The sequence below is a fragment of the Lissotriton helveticus genome, chromosome 1_1 (assembly GCF_964261635.1).
Source record: "Lissotriton helveticus chromosome 1_1, aLisHel1.1, whole genome shotgun sequence".
NCBI lineage: Eukaryota > Metazoa > Chordata > Amphibia > Caudata > Salamandridae > Lissotriton > Lissotriton helveticus.
This window is the reverse complement of record NC_136057.1, coordinates 242,039,116-242,053,190: the sequence shown is the minus strand read 5'-3', so window position 1 is coordinate 242,053,190 and position 14,075 is coordinate 242,039,116. Positions and strand designations below refer to the sequence as shown.

Here is a 14,075-nt window from a genome sequence, read left to right as displayed (position 1 = left end):
CTATCAAGATACAGGGATGTTTGTTGTGACAAATGTGAACCCAACATATGGGTGACAGTAGTCCATCTGGGTGGCAGACGTAATATCTTCCACCACCCTGACAGACTGTACCCTGTCCGTCAAATGCTAGATCAGGCCCTTACTATTTACATCGATAAACATGTGAAAATGATGCTGGTGTCATGCTGTTTCACCACACATCTTTGAGCATAGTGGTGCAGAACTAACACAATGACACCACCTTGGGTAATGGGCATGGTACAAAGTCTCTCAACCATAACACATTACAATATTTATATCAATAGATAACATAACTATTGGTGCTCAGCAGTTCTATATAGAATTTCACATCTCTATATACCTTCTTCTTTCCTTTTAGGCTCTATTGTTGACAACCATGCCAACAGTCAACAGCACCCGTGTGATGGAGTTCATTCTTTTAGGACTTACAGAAGACCCAGAACTGCAGGTTCCTCTGTTTTGTTTCTTCCTCCTGGTCTATAGCACTACCCTTCTTTGCAATATTGGGATCATGGTATTGATCAGAGTGAACCATAACCTTCACAGCCCCATGTACTTTTTGCTCTGCAGTTTGGCCATTGTAGATATCTCTATTTCCTCTGTAGCTGTCCCCAACATTTTGGCCATCTGTCTATGGATGGGGAAGAACATTTCTTTTACAGGGTGTGCCATACAAATGTTTTCATCAATTGTAGTTGGAACTGCAGATGTTTTTGTGATGGCCTTGATGGCCTACGATCGGTACACAGCTATCTGTAATCCCTTGCTCTATCCTGTCATAATGAACAATAGAACCTGTCTCTATCTTCTTGTTGGCATAGGTGTAATTGCTGTCATCAATTCACTAACACATTCAGTTTTCACCTTTACTCTACCCTTTTGCAAGGACAATAAGATCAGTCATTTCTTCTGTGATGTCCCTGCACTCTTGAAGCTCGCTTGCTCTGATACAACCATCAATGAAGTGGTTCTGATTTCGATGGCAGGTGGACTTATAGTGATATCTCTAATCATCATCCTTATATCATACGCCTATATAGTGTCTGCTATTCTAGGGATAAGTTCCTCCAAGGGGAGGAAGAAAACAGTCTCCACATGTTCCTCACATTTTGTCTGTGTCACATTGTTTTTTGGCACACTTGTTTTTATGTATGCCAAGCCCAGTGCAAGCCACTCAATGGCCAATGACTATGTGGCATCAATCTTCTATATGATAATAATTCCTATGCTTAACCCACTAATTTACAGCTTTCGAAACCAGGAGATAAAGCAAGCCCTGAGGAAAGGGTTGGGAAAGACCAGTTTCTCTAAATAGAGAAAACCACCAGCATGTTCTTGTGTTCTTTTACATCAGCTCTCAATGATAATTTTACTCAGGTACCTCCATTTTGATACTTCCATTTGGGCAATCTGACTTATTGTTGGTAAGTTTCAGTTGTATCTGGCTCCAGCATAATGGCAATATTATTGAGCACAAAAATGTTCTCACTGTAAACATAAGTAGACATCAACCTGTCAGTCACTTTTGACTTCAAGGTTTTTGGTTCAAAATGTAAAACTGGAATAAAAAGCAGTGTTTTGCTACTTTACTGCAACCTAGCATTTTCACAAGCCTAATAAAATGTACATCATTTTTGCATGGTTGCCTACTTGGCTATCTCTCTGTATTTGATCAGATAAGATATAACAGAGTTTCCCCATGTTATTGTTCCCTTTACATGTTAATATAACCAGCAGTGTCGCCCATAGGCCTGGCTTTAATGTGATAACTAATGAAAACAAAGGTACACACTTTATTTTTATTTATTTAAAACACTTGTAAAGTGCGGCTGTCACCTGGCAGGTATCCTGGCGCTGAGAAGCTTACTCCTGGGTTAGAAGCGATGGGAGTTGAATAGGGGAGTGGTAGTGGAGGGGGAGAGCTAGGGGAAGAGCCATGTTTTTATTCGTTTCCGGAAAGGCAGGAGCTGTGAAGTTTGGCGAATGTCGGCAGGCAGACTGTTCCAAAGCTTAGCAGCAGCTACTCTGAACGATCTTCCCCCGATCCTGGCTTTCTTAAATCTGGGTACTGTTAAAAGGCAGGCGGTCGCGGATCACAAAGTTCTGGTTGGGATATACCAAGTAAACATTAGTTGTAGGGGTCTTGGTCCTGATCCGTGTAATGCCTTGAAGACCAAGCAAAGGGCCTTGAAGGCAATTCGTTGCTTCAAGGGAAGCCAATGTAGCTCGGCTAAGGCAGCAGTGGCCGAGGATCTCCTGGTCCATCCAAGGGCCAATAGTCAAGGCGACTAAGAATAGTGCACCTGACTATCAATGCTCGGGCCGGAGGTGGTAGTAATGGCAGGATTTTACGTAATGAGCGCATAAGGGCCGAGCAGGTGGCGACTGTTCTTGTTACCTGTGTTTCCATGCTAAGTTTGTTATTTAGCATGACGCCCAGATTGCGAACACTGGCAACAGGTAGCGGATTATCTGGGTTTTCCGGGGGCCAGAACTCCACAGGCAGAAGGCGAGGAATTCGTCTCGCAGGACAGAACAAAACCTCGGTTTTAGAGGAGTTGAATTGGAGAGGGTTGCGGTGTAACCAGCCTGCAGTGTCTCTCAGGCAGTCGTGGAAGGCTTCTAAGGTGATGGAATCTTCCCCCTCCCAAGAGAAAATGAGCTGGGTGTCGTCCGCATAGTTTACTGTAGTCATATTATGGGTTTTGATTAAAGTGACCAGTGGTTTTAAGTAAACATTGAAAAGGATCGGACTGATAGAGGAACCCTGGGGTACACCGTGGGGGACTGGGGAGAAGGCAGATTGGAAAGGAGGGAGAGATACAGCCTGTTTCCTATCACTGAGATAAGAGTGGAACCAGAGCAGGGCTGTGCCGTCAACCCCAGCCTCTCTCAACCTCTTTAGCAGGATCACGTGGTTGACCGTATCGAATGCGGCAGACAGGTCCAGTAGGATCAAGGCCACAGCTTGGCCCCTGTCTGCCCGCACTCGAAGTTCTTCCATGGCAGTAAGTACTGCTGTTTCGGTGCCATGGGCTGGACGAAATCCGAATTGGAAGTCGTCCAGAACGTGATTCTGCTCAAGGTGAGTTGATAGGCAAGTGCTGACCCATCGTTCCACCACTTTCGCCGGAAAGGGCAGAAGTGATATGGGGCGAAAGTTGGAAAGGCATTCTGGATTCAGAGATAGTTTTTTCAGTAGCGGGGTGATGAGAGCTTGCTTCCAGGGGTTGGGAACGAGTCCACTGCAGAGAGATTGATTACAAATCCTCCGAAGGGTGTGGAATAGCTCGTTCCCGCATGCTTTCCAGGTTTTCGGGGGCAATGGGTCAAGGGGGGACCCGGAGGTGATGCCCAGTGCCAGTCTCTCAAATTCTGCTTCGGGGATCTGGGGAAAGGCCAGGAGACTTTCCCTGGGAGGGCATACTAAACTGGGATAAAGGTTGGTCGAAACAGCTCCTGGGGAGGTTAGAGTGTTTTGCGATGGGGGGGTTGCCAGGTTGTTAATGATGGTCTTGATTTTGTCCATGAAGAACTGTGCGAGATTGTCACAGAGGAGCTTAGATGGGGGGATAGTTTTCTTGGCACAGTCAGGGTGTATGAGATTCTCTAGGATCTGGAATATGCTTTTTGAACTATTAGCTGCGTTAACTATAGTGGAGCAGTAGTAGGCCGATTTGCTCTCTGCAATAGCAGATTTGTATTCACGGAGCTTGTTTTTCCAGAGGGTTTTATTGTTATCATAATATCCATGTCTCCACTTCCTCTCAGCCTGTTTGCAAGCTGACTTGAGAGTTTTCAGGGAGTCATTGTACCAGGGCGCAGGTGCTCTGCCTTTAGGATTACAATGTTTTAATGGGACAATAGAGTCCGTGATGGATGTTATCCTCATACTGAAAGCTCTATAGTTGTTTTCCACCGAGCTGGTGGAAGAAAAACTATCTTCCACATCGAAGACTTTGGTGGTGGAGCTGAGCTTTTCTAGGGCTTTCCAGTTTCGGTACGTAAATTCTGATGGAAAGCTATTTTTGGGCTTTCTTGTTGTGGTGCTGCTGATGTAGAATTTAATAAGTGAGTGGTCCGTCCAGCTCATAGGCAAAATGTCGCCTACTTGTGTTAGATCAGGACTCGAGAAAATAAGATCTAGTCGATTGCCTGTTTGTTTTACATGAAACTACATGTATTGAGTTTAACTAGGGGGTCGATTATGATGGCGCTGAATCCGCATCCTCCGGGCCGGTGGAAGCCACCGTCGGCCCTGAGGATGCGGCAGGTCTGTCGGCCGCTGATCCGCGGGGTGTTGAGGGCTATTTGGTGGCGGTGTCTGCAAGACACCGTCAGCCAAATTAGGATGTGTGTAGAAACATGCTTTTCCGCTGCGGCTTTTCCGCTGTGGAAAAGCATGTGGAACTTTGCTTCTGGGGGCCCCTTGTGGGCCCCCAGGGTGAAGGAGGGGTGGGGGTGCACAAGGCGGGTTCCTATGGTACCCCCCTGCATTTACATGCACAAAGCAGCAGGCACTGCGCGGTCCCTGCTGCGTTGTGCATGTAAATGCAAATCATGCATTTTTAACCTTGCGGCGGGTGCTGCTTCAAGCAGCACCTGCCGCAAGGTTAAAGATACGGGATGTGACCGGCAGGGTGGCGGTCACATCCTAATTGCAACGGAGGGACCGCCGCAGCCCCTGCGGACGGTCCCTCCACCTCGGGGGTGGGGGACGGACGCAGGTCCGTCCGCCATCCTAATATACCTCTTGGTTAGTTAGCTCTCTCTTTGCTAGGGTGCATTTGTAAGAGGCATTTGTGGCAGTTTGCTGTCCTTGGAATTGTCAATGCCTAAAGGTGCTCTTCTCTGCATTTAGGGTTTATTTGAGAGTCTGCTCCTTTAAGTAGGTGTGTAGATGCTCTTGTTTGAGGTGGTTCAGCTGGGTGGGACTGTTCTCAGAGCTTTGTTTGTGGTAGGCAATGCTTATCTCAGCGGTCTATCTAGAGACGTAGTTTCCTTACGTTGAGTATATACTGACAGGAAGTGTCAGTGTTGGACTGCTCTCTTCTCTGGGGTCGCTGTGTCAGGTAGCTCTCCTTGAGAAAGACAAATATGCCATTATATTTTTGTTTTCTGATAAGAAATGTATACGCAGAAAAAAGTGACTTCAGAAGGATACAGAGCAGTGGTAGTTCCTCGGCATTGAATCTAGGATTGTTGCAGGGTTGCAATAGGTTGCTACTGAGTAGATATTGCTTGACTTTTGAATGGTAAAGTGTTAATAATAACGTGTTTCTCCTTATAGCCCTGCAGTCAAGATTACCTACTATAAATAACAGATTACATTATAACTCAATTTTGTGGGACTGCAGTTGCAGGATCTGCCTTGTCCAGATTCGAAATTGTGACCAGCAGCTCACAGTCAATATTACACTATGACACACACATCTAGGATACACCTTAAACTCACAAAGTAACATTACCTAAATTAAGCGATTCTGCCATGTCACAGAAAGATTATCGCTCAGGAGCGCGGGAACGACCACAACACACGCTGTTACCACTCACTGCTCTTTTGTTTAATCCTCACGTTTGAAATTGATGCATTTTTAAAAATAAAATATAGTAGTGAATTCCAGATTTGCCTGTAAGTTGATTACGTTTTCTTACAGTATCATGTATATATACAAAAGGAAATTTCAAAAATCACTAATAGACTCCTCTTTGATGCTTTAATGCTGTCACCTCATTTATTATGTATGAGTAGTGTTGTATTATAGCAAAAAACCTGTAAAAAAGAACAGTTAATTCATTGAATAATGATATATTTCATATTTAAGAACTTTGAAAATTGTCATGATGAAGGATCAATTTAGACAATTCATCCTCGTTTGTGATCGCAATTCAGCTGTGTGTAATGTATGAGGAAGATAACCACTCGCAAAATAAGAAATTGCTAAATTTGTGTTTCCCTATTTTGCTATTGCATTTAAGGAATCGCAAATTGCGAATCCTTATATGCAATGCAGGAAGCACAGAAAAAGTGGAATTTGGACGTAAGGAAATGCACTTTTTTGCATTTTTCAAAGTGCCATGTGGCACAGATACATGCCCTTTGGGCATGTATGTGCGCCACATGTGCATACATACATATTTCAAGGGTGCAACAGGGTGTCCTTTTGACACTCTGGGACCTTTGAAATGGCATTCTCAATTTATGATTCTCTAATTGCTAATCGCAAATTGAGAATGCCTTCCCATTTATTCCTATAGGGCCCCCTAGCTCATAGGAATGAATGGGAAGGTATTCCTTTTTTGCGAATCTCAATTTGCAGTTCGCTAATAAGGAATATTTGAAATTTGCAAAATTATTAGCAAATCCCCCATACATAGCTTTTTGCGATTCTCAAATTGCGATTCCCAAAAAATCGCAATTTGAGAATTGCAAAACAACATTTTGATACATATGGCCCCATATCTTTTAAATAGAGCTCACTAATTATCTTGCTTGAAATACCAATGATGTGTCAAAAGGAAGATTACCTTAAGGTAAATATGTAAACAACAAATGTAATACAGGTGCAAAACTAAACGGTAAGACAATGAAAAATATCCTGGGTATGGTAGAGAGAAGCCATGGGAGTGCCGAAGCACTGAAGCAATGCTGTGGGTGAGAAGCCGCTCATGAAACAGCTGAGGGCGGGACTATAATTTGCACACTGGCAGTGGAAAACTGCAAGCTCGGAAGGTTTGAATGAAGGATTAACCAAGCAGCAACAAAATCAATTGTTCTATCATTAATATGTGCGAAGGTTTGTAAGACAAACTAACTAAATAAAAAGGAAAAATGCCACACTCTGAACAAGGCACCACAGGTTTGCAATAAATGATAATCAACAAATTAAACATCATATCAGTGAGCATCATTTTTAATAACATAAACGTTTTTAATATTCTAATGCTAGTGTGTATTATATAAATGATAAACACACATATTGCAAAATTAAAAGCAGTTAGACATGCAACTCTCAGCGACAACAAGATGTGCATTTCTAATAATATATGCAAGTTTCTGACACCCTAACACCTTACAGTTCAATTCAATTAAATTCTTTATTCGGCACTTAGAAAGACACCATAAAAGTACAGGAGCAATTACATTTTAAAAGTATATATAAAAAACAGTTTAAAAATCACATTAAAAATGATTTAAAAAAGCCAGAAGGTATTACATTCCTTTAAAAGGGTTTCCGAAGATAAGTCTCTGCTTATGGGGCATTACAGTCGCTTGCTTCTCTTGTGTTCCTTAGCCTCATTGCCACCTTGATAAAGCTTACTATACAAAACAATGTATGAGCATCAGAAGCTTCCTATAAAAACATTAATGCTGCTTTTGCCTGTCTAAATTTGGCTTCTTTCAGAATCCCTACTAAGAACTTACGTCTGGGGACAGAATAAAGACGGCATAGCAGCAGGAAGTGGAGGGTATCCTGCGGAGACCTACCGTCGCAGCCGCAGGTACCCTTCAACTCCAATGATGGGGTAAATCCGGAGGGAACAGAAAGTAGGTAATGTAACATATTAAGTCTGAAACGAGTCATGTAAAATCTATCCTGTGCGTTATACTGCACGGCGAGGTATGGTTCCATTCCATGTGTCTTTTTCAGTGGGCAATAGGTTAAGACTGTAGTTTTACGCTTTTCGTCAACAGCCCTGTTAGCAAGTGACCAATCGGTAAAAAGTTTTTTGACCAATGATTTGTTCTGGGTATTTAAAGCTTCCGGGGCAGTAAAAAAGTTTTTGCAGCCAATTGCCTCCAAGGAATCTTTTACGTAGTTCAACCACAGGATATGACCCCCTCTGTCGAGGTTCAGGCAGTCTTTTAAAATTTGCCTCATGAGTCCCGCCTCCGGGTTGGTCCAGATTTTAATCCAGGTCAAAAGTGGCCTAATCTTAATTTGGTCTTCTATGTAGGGCTCTCCCAGTTCTTCATGTATAATAAAAGATAGGGTACTCTGTGGCACTTTCAAGATTCTTTTGAAAAATTTGTTTTCCTTCACCTGAATCTGGTGCAAATATTTATTTGTAAAACCCCACACTTCAGATCCATAAGTTGCTTTAGCGCAACAAATTGACCTATACAGGTTGAGCACTTGCTCCGGTGACCATCTTCCGAGTCTTCTCCCATAGCCCATTATAGCCCCTGATGACGCCACCAATTTTGCTGCATGTTTTTCCATCAGGGGTTTAAAATTTAAATGTTCATCAAATAACACGCCTAAATAAGAGAAAGACTTGACCTGGCCTATTTTGTGAGAGCCTATCTTGTATACAAATTTCCTATTTGCTCTACCTCCCGCTATGATGATGTAGGATTTGTCCAGGTTAGCGGATAGATCGAGTGTGGCCATAAAGTTGACAAATCCGTCTATCAGCTTCTGGAGTCCCAGCGGTGTTCTGGCCAGCAACACCGCGTCGTCCCCGTAAAGCAATACGGGCACCGCACGGTGCCCTATTTGGGGGGAATCCACACTCAGTTTGGATAGTTCTTTGTCCAGGTTATTAATATATAACGAAAATAAAAATGGTGCTAAAATACAGTGTCGTATGCCGCTCGTGCATAAAAATTGTTCCGTCTTACTTCCCTCTTGATTATAACGGACCGTTGCCGAGGTGTTCCAGTGTAGGGCCTTCAGAATGTCCACTAGATTTTGTTCAACTCCTATGTTTGTCATCAGTGTCCACAGTTTTTCTCTGTTTACGCGGTCGAAGGCCGCAGAGAGGTCCATAAACCCCATGTAAATGGCTCCCTTTCTGGCAATAGTATACTTGGCGGTCAAAAGATATAAATTCAAACACTGGTCGGTAGTAGATCTGCCCTCCCTGAATCCATACTGTATCTGTGAGAGTTTGATTTTCCACTGCCCATTCTTGCAGACGGTTTAAAATAACACGGCCCAGTACCTTGGCCGTCACGTCGATTAGGGATATAGGGTGGTAACATTGTGGGTCATCCCGATTCCCTTTTTTATAAATTGGAACAATAGTTGCCGATGACCAAGAACGTGGCAGTCCTGCCACAACTGCCTCGTTCAAGACCCTCGTGAGAATGGAAGCCCACAACTCTATGTTACTCAAATAAAGGTCAGGGGGTATACCATCAGGGCCTGGTGCTTTATTTTTGGTTAACCCTGAAATAGCCGATTCCACTTCTGTCATGGAAAAATCTAATCGTGTGGTCAAGTTTGGCTTCTGGTCTTCATCATGAGTTGGTTGCCCTGTGAAGTTATAGAGACTCTGGAAGTGAGTGTACCATTGTTCAGGTAAGATTGTGTTTAATAATTTGGGACCGCCAGGTTCCTGGAAGCACGGTGTGTTTATAACTTTCCAGAACCCAGACATATCTCTTCTTTCAGCCGCCTCCCTTAAGTCCTCCCAGGCTTGTGTTTGTGAACTGTTTTTACGAGATTTTAGGGCCTTTTTATATTTTGTTCTACAGTGTGCTATTTTGGGGTTGTCCCTAGGGCGCTGCTTAAGGCTGTGTTTAAGGTCTTTCTGTGCCTTAATACAATCTTGGTCGAACCAACGCGATACGGGTATTGTTTTACCTCCCTTGGAGGTCTTTAGTAGACCTTCTATAAGACATGCTATTTCCTCGAATGCGCTAACCACAATCCCTCCCTCCATGCTTTGATCAAGGCACACGTTTATAGCATTAAGCCCTGCAGATATTAGGCTTCTATAAAATCTGTCTCCAACTATTTTGGCCCACTTGAGCCTCCTTCCCTGATCCACCGCCATTTCTGTTATATCTGTTTTACATGGTGGTTTCTTGCAATTTAGACCTTTTAGTTCAATGACCAGAGGATTGTGATCGCTAAAGATACTAATTTCGATTGCCATGCTAGAAGTCCTTTTTTTAAGTGTGGGCGAAACCATAACAAAGTCTATATAAGAATGGCAGCCTCTGCCCTTAAACGTTGGGTTAGGATCTCCATTACTACCTAACTCTAGCAAGTCCATGGTATGGACCAGATTATGCCTTTTTGTTACCTTCACTAGTTCCCATCCCTCTGTGGTATGTGCAAAGTGTGGTCCGTTTAATACAGTGCACCACGACCAATCCTTGTTCAGTGGTCTCAAATTCTCACAGAGGTGACAGTTGAAATCCCCCATGAGTATTATACTAGGGATGCTTTTTGTCTTATTTGATGATATCTGCCCATCTAATCGCGAGTCCAATTCTTTTACTACATTTCCTCTGCCGTTTGAGCCCACTGCATTATACCAGTTTAGCACTAGGATATTAGTCCCCTTGGCACGGAAACCTATCGCCTGCATGTTTAGTGAGTCCCAGTTATAATTGGACCAAACCCCTTGTATACGGAGGTCTACATATGTAAGTAGTCCTCTAATCACTCTCCCCGATGATGCTCTTACAGCGGGAACTGAAAAACATTTATACCCCTCCATACTATACTGAATATGGTCGACTGCCCAAGTCTCTTGCAGGCATATGATTTGAAAATTGTTAATATACTGTCGCCATTCCTGGGAGTCATATTTGGCCGCCAGACCTGTGATGTTCCATGATATAATTCTAATACTATCCTGACTAACCATCATTGATGCTCCTACCTCTTCGCTTAATGGACAAGTTTTCTTGACTTCCCCCGCTGTTGTAGTATTAGTGTTTAGTACAGTTGTGTTTTCTACATTCATCCTTGCCAATTCATCTATCACCTTTGATTCTTTTTTCTTTATCTCCCTTTGTTGTTCTGGGGCATTCCTTTTATTGACCCTCCCACTGCCGCTTTCTTCTGGAGTGGTAGGTGTGATGTTTCCCATCCCTGGAAGCCCTTCCCCTATAGTTTGTTGTAGCATCTTGTCTATCGCTGTTAGTGTGGGTAAGGGCTGGGATATATCAGCCTTCTGTCTGGTGTTGGAGCGTAGCGTAGGCATCCTAGCACTTTTAAAAACCTTCCTCATGCTTTAAAGGTTAATGCGTATCAAATTTGGAAAGTTCTCTCCCGCCGGGGACTTTCTCTTAAGCGGATGCTGAGGCAGTCAATAATAGCGCACAATGAACAAGGAACAATAGTTATGATGGTCTTGATAATACCTGTCGGTGTGTTCGTTAAATGTCGACGCACAGGGCAGTTGGGCAGGAGTAAAGGGGGTGGCCCAGCCCATCCTCCTCTGGCCTCTGAGGGCCGTAGAGGGCCCGCCCTTTGCCCGGGCTTCGCCCGGCGCTCCCGCGACGCGGGTGTGGAGCCTTGATTTAATGCGCCGCCTGGCGCGCTGGTTCGTGATGCGACTTCCTGTCCCGGGGCAAGGGCAGCTGGGTAAGGTAGTTTTTCTGCCCTCTCGCTCTCCCCTACTCGGCGGCGGCTGCTGAGCTGCAGCGGCGGCGAAGGGAGAGCGGAACACCAATGCGAGTCCGTGGCCAGCCCTGACAGTGTGGAAGCAGGCAAGCAAGCAAGTTTCACTCCGGTGTGCCCCCCGCTCCACCGATGTGGAGCCTTGATTTAATGCGCCGCCTGGCGCGCTGGTTCGTGATGCGACTTCCTGTCCCGGGGCAAGGGCAGCTGGGGAAGGTAGTTTTTCTGCCCTCTCGCTCTCCCCTACTCGGCGGCGGCTGCTGAGCTGCAGCGGCGGCGAAGGGAGAGCGGAACACCAACGCGAGTCCATGGCCAGCACTGACAGTGTGGAAGCAGGCAAGCAAGCAAGTTTCACTCCGGTGTGTGTCCCGCTCCACCGATGTGGAGCCTTGATTTAATGCGCCGCCTGGCACGCTGGTTCGTGATGCGACTTTCTGTCCCGGGGCAAGGGCAGCTGGGGAAGGTAGTTTTTCTGCCCTCTCGCTCTCCCCTACTCGGCGGTAGCTGCTGAGCTGCAGCGGCGGCGAAGGGAGAGCGGAACACCAACGCGAGTCCGTGGCCAGCCCTGACAGTGTGGAAGCAGGCAAGCAAGCAAGTTTCATTCCGGTGTTTCCCCCCGTACAGGACCTATGATAATGATTAGCTAAAGCATTAAATAACAAATCCTGCATTTTTAAAAGTGTTTGAGGATGAATCGCACAGCAAACCTTTGTATAGATGGCTGGAGCTATTCTTTCTCGGAACTCATAAGAATATGCAAAAAACGTGCCCTCTGGGAAGGAAGACACAAAGGGGGACTGTTTATGAGTCACGTGACAAGTGCCTGAAACAGAGGAGGCCCTTTTTAATTTGATTTTGTTTCAGGGCACAGTCCAATTGGCCATCCTGACAGAAGAACACAAATGTCTCCCCAAAATATATGCACCCGTCTTTAATATTGGTGAAGTTGTCACATTCCTGGGACATTATCAGATGGGTGACAGTTGGAAGGCTCATGTAAATCAGCCTTCCCGAATTTCAGAAAGAGAAAATGTAAGTTTTCTAAAATGTACTGTTCCTTAACATTTATTAGAAGTATACCTTGAGTTTGGCACTTAATAATATTAAATTCATTGATTTTTGCATACCCTTTGACACAATAAATAAAGTTTGGCTTAAACTTTTAGGCCTCGAATCAACCAGATGATTCTGTGGACCATTCAGGCTCTACACGGACATGAACAATCATCTTGCATCTTGCAATAAATGACAATTAAAAAAAAAGTTCTATACATTGAAAATAATGTCCGTAGGAATGTCAACTAAGATATATTCAGGCAAGCAGAATCCTACAAGTACTTAGTCATTTGGTTCAACAGTAACAGTTCTTTTCAGAGAAAAAAAAAATGTAATTCAGAAGAAAGCAGTGGGCTGCATTATGGTTTCCATAAGATGGCCTGCAATCTAGCAAGTCCCTAATGAAAGTCTCAGTTCAATGTAATTAAAGTTAGTTTTATGCCACTGCTATGTTACAATTGTGAAGTGTTTCCTACTTCTCTGAAGAGACAACAAATATTTTCTTTATCCACATCTAATGCTCAAGCACAAATGAGATTTAATCTAACTAATCAGTTCATTTAGGTGTCAGGACGTCAACATTGCAAGAGGGCCTAATAGGGTATTCACTGAGATCTGGCTTATGGGATAAGCTAATCATTTGTAACCTGTTTAAAAAATCTCACTACGACCCATTGAAAAAATTGATTAGATACCAAGGGGTGTGAGATGAATCTTTATTGTGGGCTCAATTCAAACTCCCAGCAAAAAAAGAACTGCACTTCTACTCCTTTATCACCGACACCTCACCCTATCGTACTTTCAATCATGTTAACATCTTATTAACTCATTTTTTAAATCAACTACCATCCTGTCATACCACTTGGCAGATTCACATCATGCCAATTTAAACTGGAAATGGCAATAGCAAGATTGTTTTGATTCAATCTAGATGAACAATGACAAAAATAGAAATATACACATTCTTCAAAAGGTTTTTGCTTCTGCTCTTACTGGAAGGAATGCCTGGACCACATAATCTGCTGCTGCCCAATCCTCATGAATGAACAGCCAAGACCTATCACTCCTTCATTCAGATGATTAAGCATCAGCATTTGCTCATAAGCAATAAAGAAATGTTTTAATCCGTTACATGTGGCTGGCTAACCGATTCATGACATTTTTAAAAGTGATTCTTTCCAAGTTGTCATAAACAAGATAAATGTAATATCTGGAAATGAACTCCCACTACCAAAGAATTCACTCAAGTATTTGCCTTGACATCCACCCTGTTTACTATTACTTGTATCAAATTATTTTGTCTGCATTATTTGTTAAGGATTTTCTTATCTCCACAATAAACAAATTGATTTGATTTTAAGAGTTTCTAAATCATATTTCTAGCTGTTCCCTCACTGGTTATAGGAAAATCAATATCTAACATTGCTTTCCAGTGTTTTGCTATAGGCCAGCCAGCCTACCAACCGTGAAAACAGATTTTAGGTGCTAGACACAAAAATGACATGTTAAAATTATTAGTTTATGTCCCCACATTTTAGGTACCATGCTCCCTGCATTGTGGGCTGCCGGTACAATTAAGGGTGACATATTAATATTTAATTGTCTGCTGTCTCCAAAGCCATTTGCCCAAAG

The 14,075-nt window shown here is 43.5% G+C and overlaps 1 protein-coding gene across 1 annotated transcript; it reads left to right on the top strand.

The window, feature by feature from the left end:
* Window positions 1-397: 397 nt before the first annotated feature.
* On the top strand, window positions 398-1,336 carry LOC144761456 (olfactory receptor 5AP2-like). Its single transcript, XM_078646816.1, has one exon. The coding sequence runs from the start codon at window positions 398-400 to the stop codon at window positions 1,334-1,336; it is 939 nt and encodes a 312-aa protein (XP_078502942.1).
* Window positions 1,337-14,075: the final 12,739 nt, after the last annotated feature.